The sequence below is a fragment of the Danio rerio genome, chromosome 14 (genome assembly GCF_052040795.2).
Source record: "Danio rerio strain M-AB ecotype USA chromosome 14, GRCz13ab, whole genome shotgun sequence".
In the NCBI taxonomy this organism is placed as follows: domain Eukaryota; kingdom Metazoa; phylum Chordata; class Actinopteri; order Cypriniformes; family Danionidae; genus Danio; species Danio rerio.
The window spans coordinates 55,569,517-55,585,382 of NC_141034.1; the positions used below are offsets into that span (position 1 = coordinate 55,569,517).

At 38.0% G+C, this 15,866-nt stretch overlaps 1 protein-coding gene across 1 annotated transcript in view; it reads left to right on the top strand.

Annotated features, from left to right (window-relative positions):
• Positions 1–11,663, top strand: part of sncb (synuclein, beta) — a 37,406-nt gene extending 25,743 nt beyond the window's left edge. Inside the window, 2 exon segments of the mRNA NM_200969.1 lie at positions 6,479–6,562; positions 11,534–11,663. Coding sequence (NP_957263.1) covers positions 6,479–6,562; positions 11,534–11,563 — 114 coding nt within the window. The 3' untranslated portion in view covers positions 11,564–11,663.
• Positions 11,664–15,866: the final 4,203 nt, after the last annotated feature.

The following is a 15,866-nucleotide window of genomic DNA, read 5'->3' on the forward strand; positions in this document are numbered from 1 at the left end:
AAATCCCGCTGGTGCTGTATAACAGTAGTGGTGCTGCTGACAGCTTTACTAGTGTGGTCCTCCATGGGTTTTCCCCACCAGGCTTAAAAATTAGCTGTCCTTTGTGGAGACCCGCTAATCTGATAAATCACTTACAGGAAAACCAGCATAAGAGGCTTGAGGCATATGTGCTGAGTGTTTACACTTCTGAGTGAGTGTGTGAGCATGTCTATATGTCTGTGCATGTGTATGAAGATGCTGTAGCTAAAGAAACAAACCCACTGTGCTGCATTGCAAAGCTCAGTTAATCATCGTCCTGATTCATCTGCTATTGTCAGGAGAGTGTGTGTGTGACTGGTTTAAGTGTGTAGTTTAGCGGCTCTGAAACATGTGAACGTGTGTGGGTGGTCAGTGATAACTGTGGTGCTGGACTGACTGAGTGCGTGTCTTGTGTGTTTGTTTGTGTACTAGATGCTGTAATGAACAGATACAGACTATAGTCATATTATTTGCTAGATCAAACACACTACCATCATATTTGAAAAGGAATGTTTTGATTTAAGTACTCTATGTAAAATACTTACATCTATATAGCATGTTTATAATCTTTGCCATAGATTATATATTTCAATTAAGCATTCTTTAATTAAATCTTAATTTTTACTGTGGACATTTTAACATATTTGTGCTCACTTAAAATGGCTTTTCTAGCATCCAACATTCATATATATACATATTATGCATCCATACATCTATAGTATATATATATATATATATATATATATATATATATATATATATATATATATATATATATATATATATATATATATTATATATATATATATATATATATATATATATATATATATATATATATATATATATATATATATATATATATTAGAGGTCGCGTTAAACTAATATTTTCCGTCATTGACAGTTTTTTTTTCAGCAGTGACAGAAAAATCTGAAGGTGATCCGTTAGTTTGACGGATTATGCTGAGGGTGATCTATTGTAATTTGTAGCTAACTGTAATTAAAAAAACTGTACAAAAGCACACACATCTCTCTTAATTGGGTGCTCAGCCAAAACCGCAAAAAGTGTAAATTAAATGTAAATCAAAAGCGGCAACACCTCTAATGAGGAGTTTGACATTCGTCGTTTTCTGTAATAATTTTTGAATAAGTCTTTATTATTTAATTAGTGTCCCAGAGATGGGTTGCGGCTGGAGGGGCATCCGCTGCGTGGAAGTGTGCGGGATGAGTTGGCGGTTTATTCCGCTGCGGTAGCCCCGGACTAATAAAGAGACTAAGCTGAAAAGATAATAAATGATGAATGAATGAAGGTTTAAGTAGGGGTTTGGTTTAAAGGTTTCTTGGCTATATTTTATATATATATATATTTTTTTTTTTCTTTATTATAATTTGTGATGTAATATTATAGTTTATTTATTTATTTATATATATATATATATATATATATTTGTAATTTGATTTAAAATATCAAAGCTATAGACTATATGTGAATGTGTATACATGTATTCATGTGTGTGTGTATATATATATATATATATATATATATATATATATATATATGTATGTGTATATATATATATGTATGTGTATATATGAACGATTGTGTGTGTGTACATATGCATGTATGTATATGTTGGCATATATGCGAGAGGAGATCATGTGATCCGGAAGTGTATAAAAAGGAGCACCTGATTGTGATGAACACTGTCTGATGAAGAGCCAGGTGGCTCGAAACGTTACACGCTCTGTGTCAGCCTTTTTAATTTAGCTAACTGTAATTCCCACTCCTGTCCAGCTGATGGCGATAGTCCTTGTTTTGTCTCCTCTGTCACCGCTGCTTACAGTTGCAAAAATCTCACAGCAGATGAGTGTGAGAAGACTCTGTAAACGGCCAAATAGTTGTCGATTCTAAAGTCACGGTTCGATTCGATTTTCGATTATAAATAATTAATTAATTAATTAATAACAAACTAATTATTTGTAGCTTACCGTTTAAACTACCTGACCTGCATGGTCTTTGTTTTACTCATAAACAAATCATACAGTAAATGAATAAAGGCAAGATACGCACATAATTACCACCTGTCAATCACTTTTTTCTGCGGGACTCGTGAATAGGCAGTGATCTGTGTCGTTATAATGGCGTCGGTAAAAAAGGTGCAGAACCAACAGGAACCAGCCAACAGTATCTGAGGTGTTCGCTAAAATGACTAAGTACAAGTGAGTGAAAGATTGAAGCAGTCTATTGATCCTCTGACTGCCTTGACCCGCTGTCTCGAGCGCATGGCTGTGGGTGCGTCTGTGTCTGTGTGGTCACGTGCGTTTTCACGTGCGTTTTCAGTGGTAGAGAGGAAGGAGGGCTGCTCAGAAATGCTACACGCCAGTGTGGATGTCAAATCCTTGTCGTTCTAAAATGCCATTTAAAAACAAAGACCTATTAGTGTAAACAGGGCCTGAGTGTGCACTTTTCGCGAGCGGATTTGCAACGGGGGCGGGGCCGAGGATCGCGATGCCGGTGTTGTCTATCGGACGAACCGATACATAGCAGAGCTTGCAAACTGTGTTTTTTTTTTTTGTTGACAACACGAACGTTGTCATCATAACTCACTGGAAATCCAAAATGTTTCCACACCGGCGACTTCATTGAAAGAGGAGAGGGTTTAAGTTCTGTCGACGGGTCTCCTGCTTCTGCAGTTTAACAAGCACTTCAACAAGCGTGTATTTTTCCCGCATTGCAAGCCAAGCTGATGTGACATGGGGGCGTGGCAGCATCGACGATTCTATTTTTTGAATCGATAATCGAAATTGAGCATAAATTTCGATCAATTTCGATTTAAAATCAAAAACGTGACACCCTTAGTGATAATAATAATAATGGTGAACAAAAAAGGAAGTGATGCAGTGGACGATGAAGAACAAACAGACGAAAATCCTCAGTCGCTTACAGCTGTTGTTACGGGCCAATCAAGCGGCGACGTAGAGGTCAGGTGGTTTGGAGTGCATTGTGAGCACCTTGGACAGCAGGTAGTAATCGGCCCGAGCTCGGCTGCCCTTCGGCGCCTCCGGTTCCGACTCGGCATCGACGAGTGTTATCCGGGCCGAGCATGGTCCGCAGCTCGCTCCCGCACATGCGTTGTGATGCGGCTCCTGTTAACCATATCTGGCCCGAGTCTGTCTGTACAGTCCGGGCCACTTCTGGCAAGGACTCTCCAGTGTGGCAGCAGAATGCAGCTTCAGTCTCCAGAACAAATTTAAAACTGTCAGGAGAAGTCGACTTTTCAAGGCAAAGACACAGAATTGAATAACAATTGCCTCTGCATCAGTCTCTCTTGATGCGTTTGATCACGCACAGGCAAGCACCCAGTTAAGGTCGACGCAGGAGGAAGATATGAGTTAAGGCAGATAGGAGTTATTGTTCATTTGTCAAATAAATAAATGAATAATTTAGCCTATATGCTCGTCGTGCAAGTTCATTATTAAAATATGATTGAAAAAAGCGATTAGAAAATATGCAAATTAATTGACGGTCAATAATAGGTTATGACGGAATCTTTACAACCCTCTCCGTCAAAATGACGGACAATGACAAAGTCTAACGTGACCTCTGATATATAAATATATATTTATACAACAGTTCTGTCTGGTTCTCAAATCTGATTGGCTGATAGCCGTGCAATATTCTGCAATATCAGAACTCCTATAGCCTCTTTACCCTTTGTGTATTACTCCGCCCACATACAGCCAGCAACAAGCAGACACTACAGATCTAAAGTGTAAAAGATGCTTGCTCAACTGTTTAACTGTCAGCTTATGATTTGAATCTGGAAGAAAGTAGTTCCTCATACAAAAGGGTTTTTGAGACTCTCCATGTTTGATTTTGTTTTTATATACACAATTATGCCGTCAAACTGTTGTATAAACGCAATATCAAACAAGTAGCAGTGCGATATGGCTGTATATCGGCACTGGTGGGGGCACGCACGCCTCCCATAAGTGCCGATATACAGCCATATCGCACTGCTACTGGTGTGATATTGCTCATATATATACCAGTTTGTCACGGGGGCATGCATGAAATGTTCATGAGTGAATGTGAAACTGCCGAACTGCAATTAAAGTCACCCAAAATGACAGGAAACTCTTACATGGAAGCACTTCACGTAAACACCTTCATTATATTATTGTCTATTAAGGCAAATAACTAGACTACAGATGTCCATGTAAGCGTAGTCAGAAGTGTCTTCGAAGTAAGTGAAAGATCCAGAAGGGCACTTTTTTGTCAGACGGTTCACCGGTCAGGTATACATCCGTGCTAAAATATCAAGGTGAAAGTCACCATAGCTTGCGTAGAATAGACCCAGCTCCCAACACAACTTTGAGAACAGATTAACAGCGATATTTTTTTTTTAATCGGCCGATAAGAGTCTCGCGTTAATGTAGCATGTTAATGCCTATAACGGCCCACCTATATATATATATATATATATATATATATATATATATATATATATATATATATATATATATATATATATATATATATATATATATATATATATATATATATATATATATATATATATATATATATATATATATATATATATATATATATATATATATATATATATATATATATATATATATATATATATATATATATATATATATATATATATATATATATATATATATATATATATATATATATATATATATATATATATATATATATATATATATATATATATATATGGATGGATGGATGAATAGATAGATGATAAACCATTTCCTTTGATTTAGTCCCTTATTTATCAGGGGTCACCACTGCGGAATGAACCGTCAACCATTTCAGCATATGTTTTGCACAATGGATGCCTTTCCAGCCTCAACCCAGTACTAGGAAACACCCATACACTCTCATTCACACACACTCATACAAAGCGACCAATTTAGTTCATCAATTAACCGGAGCACCCGGAGGAAACCAACACTGGGAGAACATGCAAACTCTACACCTACTGGCCCAGCCAGGACTCGAACTGGCGACCTGTGAGGCCACAGTGCTAACAACTGAGCCACCGTGCCGCCCACTCTTCTATATATATTTTTTATCAGTATTTAATATTTTTCAGTGTATATACCCTGCTGAAAAATCCAGCTTAAACCAGCCTAAGCTGGTTGGCTGGTTTTAGCTGGTCGACCAGGCTGGTTTTAGAGGGGTTTTGGCCACTTCCAGGCTGGTTTCCAGCCATTTCCAGCCTGGTCTTAGCTGGTCTTAGCTGGTCAGGCTGGAAAATGACCAGCCAAATCCAGCTAAAACCAGCTTGACCAGCCTAGCCAAGCTGGAAGTCCAGCCAAAACCAGCTATATCCAGCTTAAACCAGGCTGGTCAAGCTGGTTTTAGCTGGATTTGGCTGGTCATTTTCCAGCCTGACCAGCTAAGACCAGGCTGGAAATGGCTGGAAACCAGCCTGGAAATGGCCAACCCCTCTAAAACCAGGTTGGTCAACCAGCTAAAACCAGCCAAACTAATCTGGATTTTCAGCAGGGTATTGATTTGTTTTTTCTTCAGTGATGGTCTGACATGTTAGAGCTGTCTCTAGTATTAAAAGCTTGATTTCTTTAGAGCTGAGCTGTAATCTGATCTGAATGAAGGAATAAAAGGAGTCTGGTCCTCAGATGTCAGAGTGATGGACGTGAAGGCTTTGACAGTAAATTATTAGATCAGGAGATGTCTGAAATATGACCCAATTAACTCTGATTACTGGGATAAAAATAGACCATCCACTGACCCAGAACTGTACAGAATATATATCTACTGTATGTAGGTAATGAGTCTCTCTCTCTCTCTCTCTCTCTCTCTCTCTCTCTCTCTCTCTTTCTCTCTCTCAAAGGGAGTTTGATCAAACATTTATTATGCATATAAAGATGTAACACATAATACATTGTCCTGTATTATAAAGTTGAAGTCAGTTATAAAGTCAATTATTTTGTATTAATAACTGATTTATTTTATCTTTGCCATGATGACAGCACATAATATCTGACTACATATCCTTCAAGACACTAGTATTCAGCTTAAAGTGACATTTAAAGGCTTAACTAGGTTAATTAGGGTAAAGTTAGGGTAATTAGGCAAGTCATTGTATAACAGTGGTTTGTTCTGGAGACAATCTAAAACAAATATTGCTTAAGGGGGCTAATAATATTGACCTATTGAGAAAAAATATTATAGGAAATACTCTGAAAATTTCTGAATCTGTTTAACATCATTTGGAAAATATTTGAAAAAGAAAAAACTTTACCGGAGGGCGATTAATTTTGACTATTAATGTAGCAGATGCATTGGAAAGCACATCAGCGGTGTATTGTATATGGTACAAGAGGTCAGTGTATGTTTGCTGTGTCTTAAAGGTGTTTGTTGTGTCTTGAAGGTGTTTGTTGTGTGTTTTTACAGCCGGAGTTTGGTCAGGAAGCCACTGAGGAGCCGGGAGAAGGTCTGATGGACCCTGAAGGACAGACATACGACGACAACCAGCAGGTCCAAACAACACACAAAACACACGCACACACACAATAAACACAAATAAATAAATTAAATAAATCAACATTCATATATACAGTTGAAGTCAGAATTATTAGCTATGTTAATTTTTCCCCCCAATTTCTGTTTAACGGCTTGAAGATTTCATCAACACATTTCTAATCATAATAGTTTTAATAACTCATCTCTAATAACTGATTTATTTTATCTTTGCCATGATGACAGTAAATAATATTTGACTAGATATTCTTCAAGACAATTCTATACAGCTTAAAGTGACATTTAAAGGCTTAACTAGGTTAATTAGGTTAGCTAGGCAGGTTAGGGTAATTAGGCAAGTTATTGTATTGCGATGATTTGTTCTGTAGACTATCGAGAAAATAAATAGCTTAAAGGGGCTAATAACATTCACCTAAAAATGGTGTTTATGAAATTAAAAACTCCTTTTATTCTAACCGAAATAAAACAAATAAGACTTTCTCCAGAATTTAAAAATTTCCTTGCTCTGTTAAACATCATTTGGAAAATATTTGAAAAAGAAAGAAAATTAAAAGGGGGCAAATAATTCTGACTTTAAATATATATATATATATATATATATATATATATATATATATATATATATATATATATATATATATATACATATATATATATTACAATATATACATTACAATTTTATGTTAGGTTTTTATTTTATTTATATATAATTAAACTGATGGAAAGCATTGTATATGTATATATACACACTCATATATTTATATATATATGTAATATAGGCGACCTTCCGCATGGGAGTCGGTCGCTCTAACAAGGAGGCTAAAGACCATGGCCTCTAGCGTCTGTCGCTAGAGCACCTTTAGAGGTCAGAGGAGTGAGGTTTACCTGCACAGCCCCTACTAGCTGGCCTCCGTTACAATCACCCCCTAAACCTCACTCCCATCCGGGTCACGGCACCAATGTAACCCCACCGGTCCTACACCGCCCAACCCGCTCCGAGTTGGGATCGAACCGACTACCTTCCACATGGGAGTCGGTTGCTCTATCAAGGAGGCTAAAGACCATGGCCTCTAGCGTCTGTCGCTAGAGCACCTTTAGAGGTCAGAGGAGTGAGGTTTACCTGCACAGCCCCTACTGGCTGGCCTCCGTTACATATATATTAATATATGCAACAAAGGTTTATGTAAATATACTAAATATATACTGAATAAACTTGTTGTTGTAAGTGACATCAAGCATATGAGATCAAAATCAAAATTACATTTTTAAAAATTATAACAAATTTTCCAAATCAATTGATTTTACATGCTGGTAAACTGTAGTAGGTGAAGTTTTAGATAACGTTCATTCATTCATATTCTTGTCGACTTAGTCCCTTTATTAATTCGGGGTCACCACAACGGAATGAACCGCCAACTTATCCAGCACATTTTTACGCAGCGGATGCCCTTCCAGCCGCAACCCATCTCTGGGAAACATCCACACACACATTCACTACCGACAATTTAGCCGACCCAATTCACCTGTACCGCATGTCTTTGGTCTGTGGGGGAAACCAAAGCACGCAGAGGAAACCCACGCGAACACAGGGAGAACATGCAAACTCCACACAGAAACGCCAACTGAGCCGAAAATCGAACCTTCTTGCTGTGAGGCGACAGCACTACCTACTGTGCCACTGCATCACCCGTTTAGATATCAAATTATAATAGATATTATTGTTGTTGTTAATGTATAATGTGCTGCATAAAAAAACTCATGCCAGAGTAGTTGCCGGTTCATTCTGCTGTGGCGACCCTTGATTAATCAGCAACTAAGCTGAAGCATAGTTCATTTTGGTTCATTCCGCTAATTAATAAAGGGATTAAGCTGAAAATAAAATATAATGAATGTTTGCATTTGTGAACTTGCATTATTCAGACGTGTTGTTCAGATAAATATTCTGTGCATTTTGCATTGAAAATATGTACAATGTTAAAAATTGTGTGCTAGCTAATAAATCGGCGACTTAGCCGAAGTATAGTAAGGATTTTAATTCACGTAAAATGCAGAATTATTGAACCCATTTTTTTATTTTCAATTATTATTTTACTTTATTTATAAGCACACCTTGGGGTTTTATATTATTGTTGTGTTGTTTTTTTTCTGGTATGTGTTCTGGACACTTGGATATGGTGGGATTCCCTGGGTGCGTGTGCGTGTGCATGTGTGTTCTCTGCTCCTCCTCATTATGCTCAGTCATTCTGCTGACGTTAAGCACACCGGTGCATTGTGGGTAATGATGTACTCTCCTGTGATGACCTGTAAAGGAGATGATCTCTCCTTCCAGATGATTCTCATTTACACAGAAAAGCAGAGGATAATACAGAATAATTAACATGTAGATCATCAAAAAAAATCCATTAAAGTCATCAGATATCAGAGATTTTATTACTATGAGATGTAATGCCTGTATTACTTGTCATTGGAAAACCTGTAATGCTAAATTATTCACGTGATGCATGTCTTGGCCAATCGAATCCTGGCTTTCAGTCTCCTTCAATGCCTACTGCTAGCATTAGCTGTTATGTTATTTAGGCTACTAATGCTTCTGATGTGAAGCTTCATCTGCCGCCTGCTGGAGGAACTAGGAACTGCAGCAGACCTGTATATCATATAATCAGATGCAATAAAGAAAAATAAGGGAAGTAGTTAAAAATATAACATAACATAATGTAAAATACTATAATATATAATTTTAAAAAATAGTTTTAGTTTTGTTTTGCTAAAATAACCTTGATCTTGAGGTTAGACGTGATTGAGAAATGCTGATTTTATAGTCTAGTGTGTTATTTCTGTTTGGGTTCAGTGTAATTCCAGAAAATAAGAAAAGCAAATGAGGCAATCAATTAAAACAACTTGAAAATATATAAATGTGTTGCATAGTGTGTGTAGAGAATGTTTAAATTGTGTTATAATTAACTAAATGTAAAATTAAATTAGTTTCTACTTGAATTACTATAAACATCAACTGAACTCGTCTTGTTTCTGGTAGAATGTTTCTCATTTACACCACTGAAACTCTCTATATAAACATATTTCAAATAAAAGCTTATTAAATCACAACCCAATTATATTATTAAATATCTTTTATAATTCCAGTCCTATTATTTAAACTAATATTTAAACAGAAATAGCTTTATTAAACTTAAAGGCAAATTCAATTTGTTAATGAAAACTACAATATTTGTTAAATGATAGTGAAATAACACTGCTGGAAAATTTCTTGGATGATTTTTGGCTTTTGTTTAGTCTAAAAAGGTCTTTACAGTCTTTCTGTCAGTTTTATATATCTGTTGTTTAATTATTTATTTGTTACTTATCCTATATATAATTTTATTATATATATTTAATAAGGAACATGCAATCATGTAAATCGATTTATTTTTGTAATAGATAACTGTATTGTATTGCCAAAATACCATTTTTTTTCTCTATCCATCCATCCATCCATCCATCCATCATCCATCTATCTATCTATTCATTTATCTATCTATCTATCCATCCATCCATCCATCCATCCATCATCCATCTATCCATCTATCCATCTATCTATCTATCTATCTATCTATCTATCTATCTATCTATCTATCTATCTATCTATCTATCCATCCATCCATCCATCCATCCATCATCTATCTATCTATCTATCTATCTATCCATCCATCCATCCATCCATCCATCCATCCATCATCCATCTATCTATCTATCCATCTATCTATCTATCTATCTATCTATCTATCTATCTATCCATCCATCCATCCATCCATCCATCATCCATCTATCTATCTATCCATCTATCCATCTATCTATCTATCTATCTATCTATCTATCTATCTATCTATCTATCTATCCATCCATCATCCATCCATCTATCCATCCATCCATCCATCCATCCATCCATTCATCCATCATCCATCTATCTATCTATCTATCTATCTATCTATCTATCTATCCATCCATCCATCCATCCATCCATCCATCCATCCATCCATCCATCCATCCATCCATCTATCCATCCATCCATCCATCCATCCATCCATCCATCCATCCATCCATCCATCCATCCATCCATCCATCCATCCATCCATCCATCCATCCATCCATCCATCCATCCATCATCCATCTATCCATCCATCCATCCATCCATCATCTGTCTGTCTGTCCGACAGTCTGTCCGTCCGTCCGTCCATCCGTCTGTCTGTCTGTCTGTCTGTCTATCCATCCATCCATCATCCATCCATCCATCCATCCATCCATCCATCCATCCATCCATCCATCCATCCATCCATCCATCCATCCATCCATCCATCCATCCATCCATCCATCTATCCATCCATCCATCCATCTCTCTCTATCCATCCCTCCATCCATCACTCTATGTCTGACTTTACTGTAGTGTTAAAATGGCTGTGCTATTAGTATATAGTGCTGTCTTGAGCATTTTCAGGAAGTGTCACTAAAATCTGACTTTCTGCATTGGAAAAAGTTTACAAAGTAAACTGTAATAATAAAACAGGACAGCCACTATCTTGTTCATAAACAATAGTGTCAGGAATTTTCATCTTGATGACATTGACACTGTCATTGACATTAATAACATTAGCTTTTGAGGAATGAGCTCTCCATTTCAAGGAAGTGACACGCTTTTGCTGGTTATCAACTAGGTTTTGCAGTTTGTACTAATGTAAATGGTCTAATGTAAAGAGTGTTGTGAAAAATGCACCAAAGCCACTGAAAAAAACCGTAATAAGTATAAGTGAATAACTCAAATTTGACAAAAATGTCAGATAGAACTTTATAATTCTAAGATGGCGGTTTGTTTATTGTGCTTTTTTTTATAATAGAAAACAAAGTCAAATTTAAAATATCTCTCTCCTTCTGAATATAACTAATATTTTATCATCTGTATTTTCTCTTCTGTTTCAGGAGAGCCAGGATTATGAGCCCGAGGCGTAAAAGCGTCACATTCCAAGCCCAAATCCAGCCAGCAGCACAAAAAGTTTATATCAATACCAAGTACAAATCCTAAACACAATAAAAACCTGTTGCAAAAAAACAAAAAAAAGGTGAAAAAAATCCAAAAAACGTAAATCTATATTCCAGTTAATCCTGCCGAGAAATGTTCTTCCTATCAGATATCTACTTTTATGATGATCTATTGTAAATGTCATGTTCTGACGGTAACGTGTTGGATGTAGCGCTATGCTAACTGCCGGAGGACTCTCCGTCTCGTTTCCTTGAATCCCTCCCAATGAAACGAGACCCGTTCTCCATCGTGAATCTTTGTACTCGTGAACCTGCATTTCTATATGTGTAATAGATGTTTCATATCCTCCAATGGCATATTGGGGATTCGAATATCTTCGGGTAAATATGATATTATCTATAAATATAGCTGTGTGCAATGCCTGTTTGTGGGATTTGACTTTCTTTTTTTAATTTAATATTGACGCGAGTTGTTTATTTCATGTTTTTTGAAGTAAGAGTTTTATACGTCGTGACTTTATAGTTGCTTGTGATATCATTCCAGTGGGTTATTTGTTAGAATTGGCCAGTTTGTATCTGTGTGTGTGTGTGTGTGTGTGCGCGTGTGTGTGTATGTATGCGTTTGTGTACTGGAGATTTTAGTGTAAATGTGTCTTGAGGTGTTTATGGACGTCAGGTCAATATGTGCTTTACAATGCTGGAAATGTCAATATTAAAGGTTTCTGTGTCATTCAGGACAAGCGAATCCTCTCTGTAAATAAAGAAACAAACAAAACAAAACGTTGTACTGGTGTTTTCTTTTTACGTTCTGTCTAATTTTACATTTTTGTTGTTGAATGTACTAACCGGCCACTTTATTAGGTACACATGTCCATCTGCTTATTAACGCAATTTTCCAATCACATGGCAGCAACTCATTTAGGTCAAGATGATCTGCTGCAGTTCAAGAATGGGGAAGAAAGGGGATTTAAGTGACTTTGAACGTGGCATGGTTGTTGGTGCCAGACGGGCTGATCTGAGTATTTCAGAAACTGCTGATCTACTGGGATTTTCATGCACAGCCATCTCCAGGGTTTACAGAGAATGGTCTGATAAAGAGGAAATATCCAGCGAGCGGCAGTTCTGTGAGCGCAAAGGCCTTGTTGATACCAGAGGTCAGAGGAGAATGGCCAGACTGGGTCCAGCTGAAAGAAAGGCGACAGTAACTCAAATAAGCACTCGCTACAACCGAGGTCTGCAGAAGAGCATCTCTGAACACACAACACGTCCAACCTTGAGGCGGATGGGCTACAGCAGCAGAAGAGCACACCGGGTGCCGCTCCTGTCTGCTAAGAACAGGAAACTGAGGCTACAATTCACCAAAACTGGACATTCGTATGTTGGAGAAATGTTGCCTGGTCTGTTTGATTTGGCATCAACAACATGAAAGCATGGATCCATCCTGTCTTGCATCACCGGTTCAGGCTGGTGGTGGTGGTGCAACAAGATACCGCGTTGAATCTATGCCATGAAGGATTAAGGCAGTTCCGAAGGCAAAAGGGGGTCCAACCCGGGATCCGTAAGGTGTACCTAATAAAGTGGCCGGTGAGTGTAACACTTATTACCTGGCTGGCACTGGATTATTCTTACACAGTTTGATGCAAAAAGTCAACCCTTTATCCTGTTATGCTATTTTAAGTGTTTCTAACTTAATTTTTGTTGGTATCCTACATCCTACAGTGCAAAAACACCATTAGTTTTTCTCCACTGCAGGATCAGATAAATCTCATAGTGTCTGAAATGACCGTTTTAAGAATAAGTCTTTCTGAAGCCACCTTTCCAAAACACTGCCCTGCTCTGATTGGTCAGATCAGGGGTCACCAACATGCCAGGTTCCATGTGAACCCGCCATGAGTTGCCCGCGGGCCTGTTCTAAAAATAGCTCACCATAGTACCACATATGAGTAAGCTGCAATTAATATTTTTTTAGGTATTTTTGAATCACACTTGCATTTTTGTAAATTTGAAAATTACTTTAAGTTATATATTTAATAAAAACTTTAAAAACATTTTCAGACAAATGAAGTGTTGCATATTGATGTTTATCTAACTTGTAAATCATTGTTGACAACTACTGTGAGAAATCATTAACATGATCAATGTCTTCACATAGATGAATATTATTAATTATTAATAATAACATAATTAAAAGTAAATTAAGAAAAATGTGTACACTAATCGGTACCCAAGAAGTAGCTCTCAGTTTCCAAAAGGTTGGTGACCCCTGGGTCAGATGAATCTGCTCTGACTGGTCAAATGGCTCTGTACTGCTCTAATTGGTCATACAATTATATTCAGCTTTAATTGGTAAGATGGTTTTACTATGCTCTGATTGGTCAGATAAATAATATGCACTGATTTGTCAGATGGTTTTACTCTGCTCTCGTTGGTCAGATATTTATATCCTGCACTGATTGGTTAGATAATTATATTCTGCTCTGATTGGTCAGATAATTATATTCTGCTCTGATTGGTCTGAGGATTTTACACTGCTCTATTTGGTCAGATCATTCTGCTCTGATTGGTCTGATGGTTTTACTCTGTCAGATAGTTCTATTCTGATTGGTCATAGGCCTTTACACTGTTCGGAATGCCCAGAGGGTTCTACACAGCTCTGATTGGTCAGAGGATTCTACACTGCTCTGAATGGCCAGAGGGTTCTACACTGCTCTGATTGGTCAGAGGGTTCTTCACTGCTCTGATTGGTCAGAGGCTTCTACATGACTCTAATTAGTCAGATTATTCATTGATTGGCTAGAGGGCTCTACACTGCTCTGAATGGCCAGAGGGTTCTTCACGGCTCTTATTGGTCAGAGGCTTCTACACGGCTTTAATTTGTCAGATTCTTCACTGATTGGCCAGATGGCGCTACACTGCACTGAATGCCCAGAGGGTTTTACATGGCTCTGATTGGTCAGATTCTTCACTGATTGGCCAGAGGGTTCTACACTGCTCTGATTGGTCAGAGGATTCTACACTGCTCTGAATGGCCAGAGGGTTCTACACTGCTCTGATTGGTCAGAGGATTCTGCACTGCTCTGAATGGCCAGAGGGTTCTACACGGCTCTTATTGGTCAGAGGCTTCTACATGACTCTTAATTGGTCAGATTATTCACTGATTGGCTAGATGGCTCTACACTGCTCTGAATGGCCAGAGGGTTCTAAACTGCTCTGAATGGCCAGAGGGTTCTACACGGCTCTTATTGGTCAGAGGCTTCTACACACCTCTGATTGGTCAGATTCTTCACTGATTGGCCTGATTGCTCTACACTGCTCTGATTGCCCAGAGGGTTCTACACTTCTGTGATTGGTCAGAGGGTTCTACACTGTTGTGATTGGTCAGAGGGTTCTACACTGTTGTGATTGGTCAGAGGGTTCTACACTGCTGTGATTGGTCAGAGCGTTCTACACTCCTCTGAATGGCCAGAGGATTCTACACTGCTCTGATTGGTCAGAGGTTTCAACACTGCTGTGTTTGGTCAGAGGGTTCTACACTGCTCTGATTGGTTAGATTGCTTGCTTTAATTCTGAGTCAGATTGCTCTATTCTGCTCTAATTGGGCACATGTTTCTACTTTGCTCTGATTGGTCAAATGGCACAATGGATGGGAGATGGCTCTACTCTTTTGTGATTGGTCAGATGACTCTGCAGTGATTAGACAGATGTTGCTTCTCTGCTCTGATTGGTCAGTTTTACTGCATCATTTCTGTATGTTTAGGAAGTGCTGTAAGTTGTTTTACTTTGGCAGCAGAAAACAGAGGTCGAGACACAAACCAAACTTTCAGTTATTTGAGGATTACACACACTGTTCAAGCATTCAATGAACATTATAGACTGGTATAACACAACTGTTTGTGTCAAATGTTGAACTTAAATGACAGACAACTCGTTTAAGGCTGTCCAGACCAATTCTTCATACAGCGAAGCACTAACTCTGATCTGACAAACAGCTTCACTGCACACTTCACTGAAGCTCAAACACAAAGGCATGAGTAGCACTTCATCTTTTGGCATGTCGTCCTCTTTCCCTCAGGATGTGTGTCTCCAGATCAGATCCTGTGCTCGACAGACATGCTGATTACAGCAAAATCACTGCGCTGCCTGGAACGGATGAATAGCTAACATACCTGCGTAAGCCGGGCACCATTAATGGATTAGCATGAGCAGGCACAGGGGAATGTGGTGCCCGCGGGGAGCAGAGGGTATTTAAGAGTCCTGCTGGACGCTTCTCTCT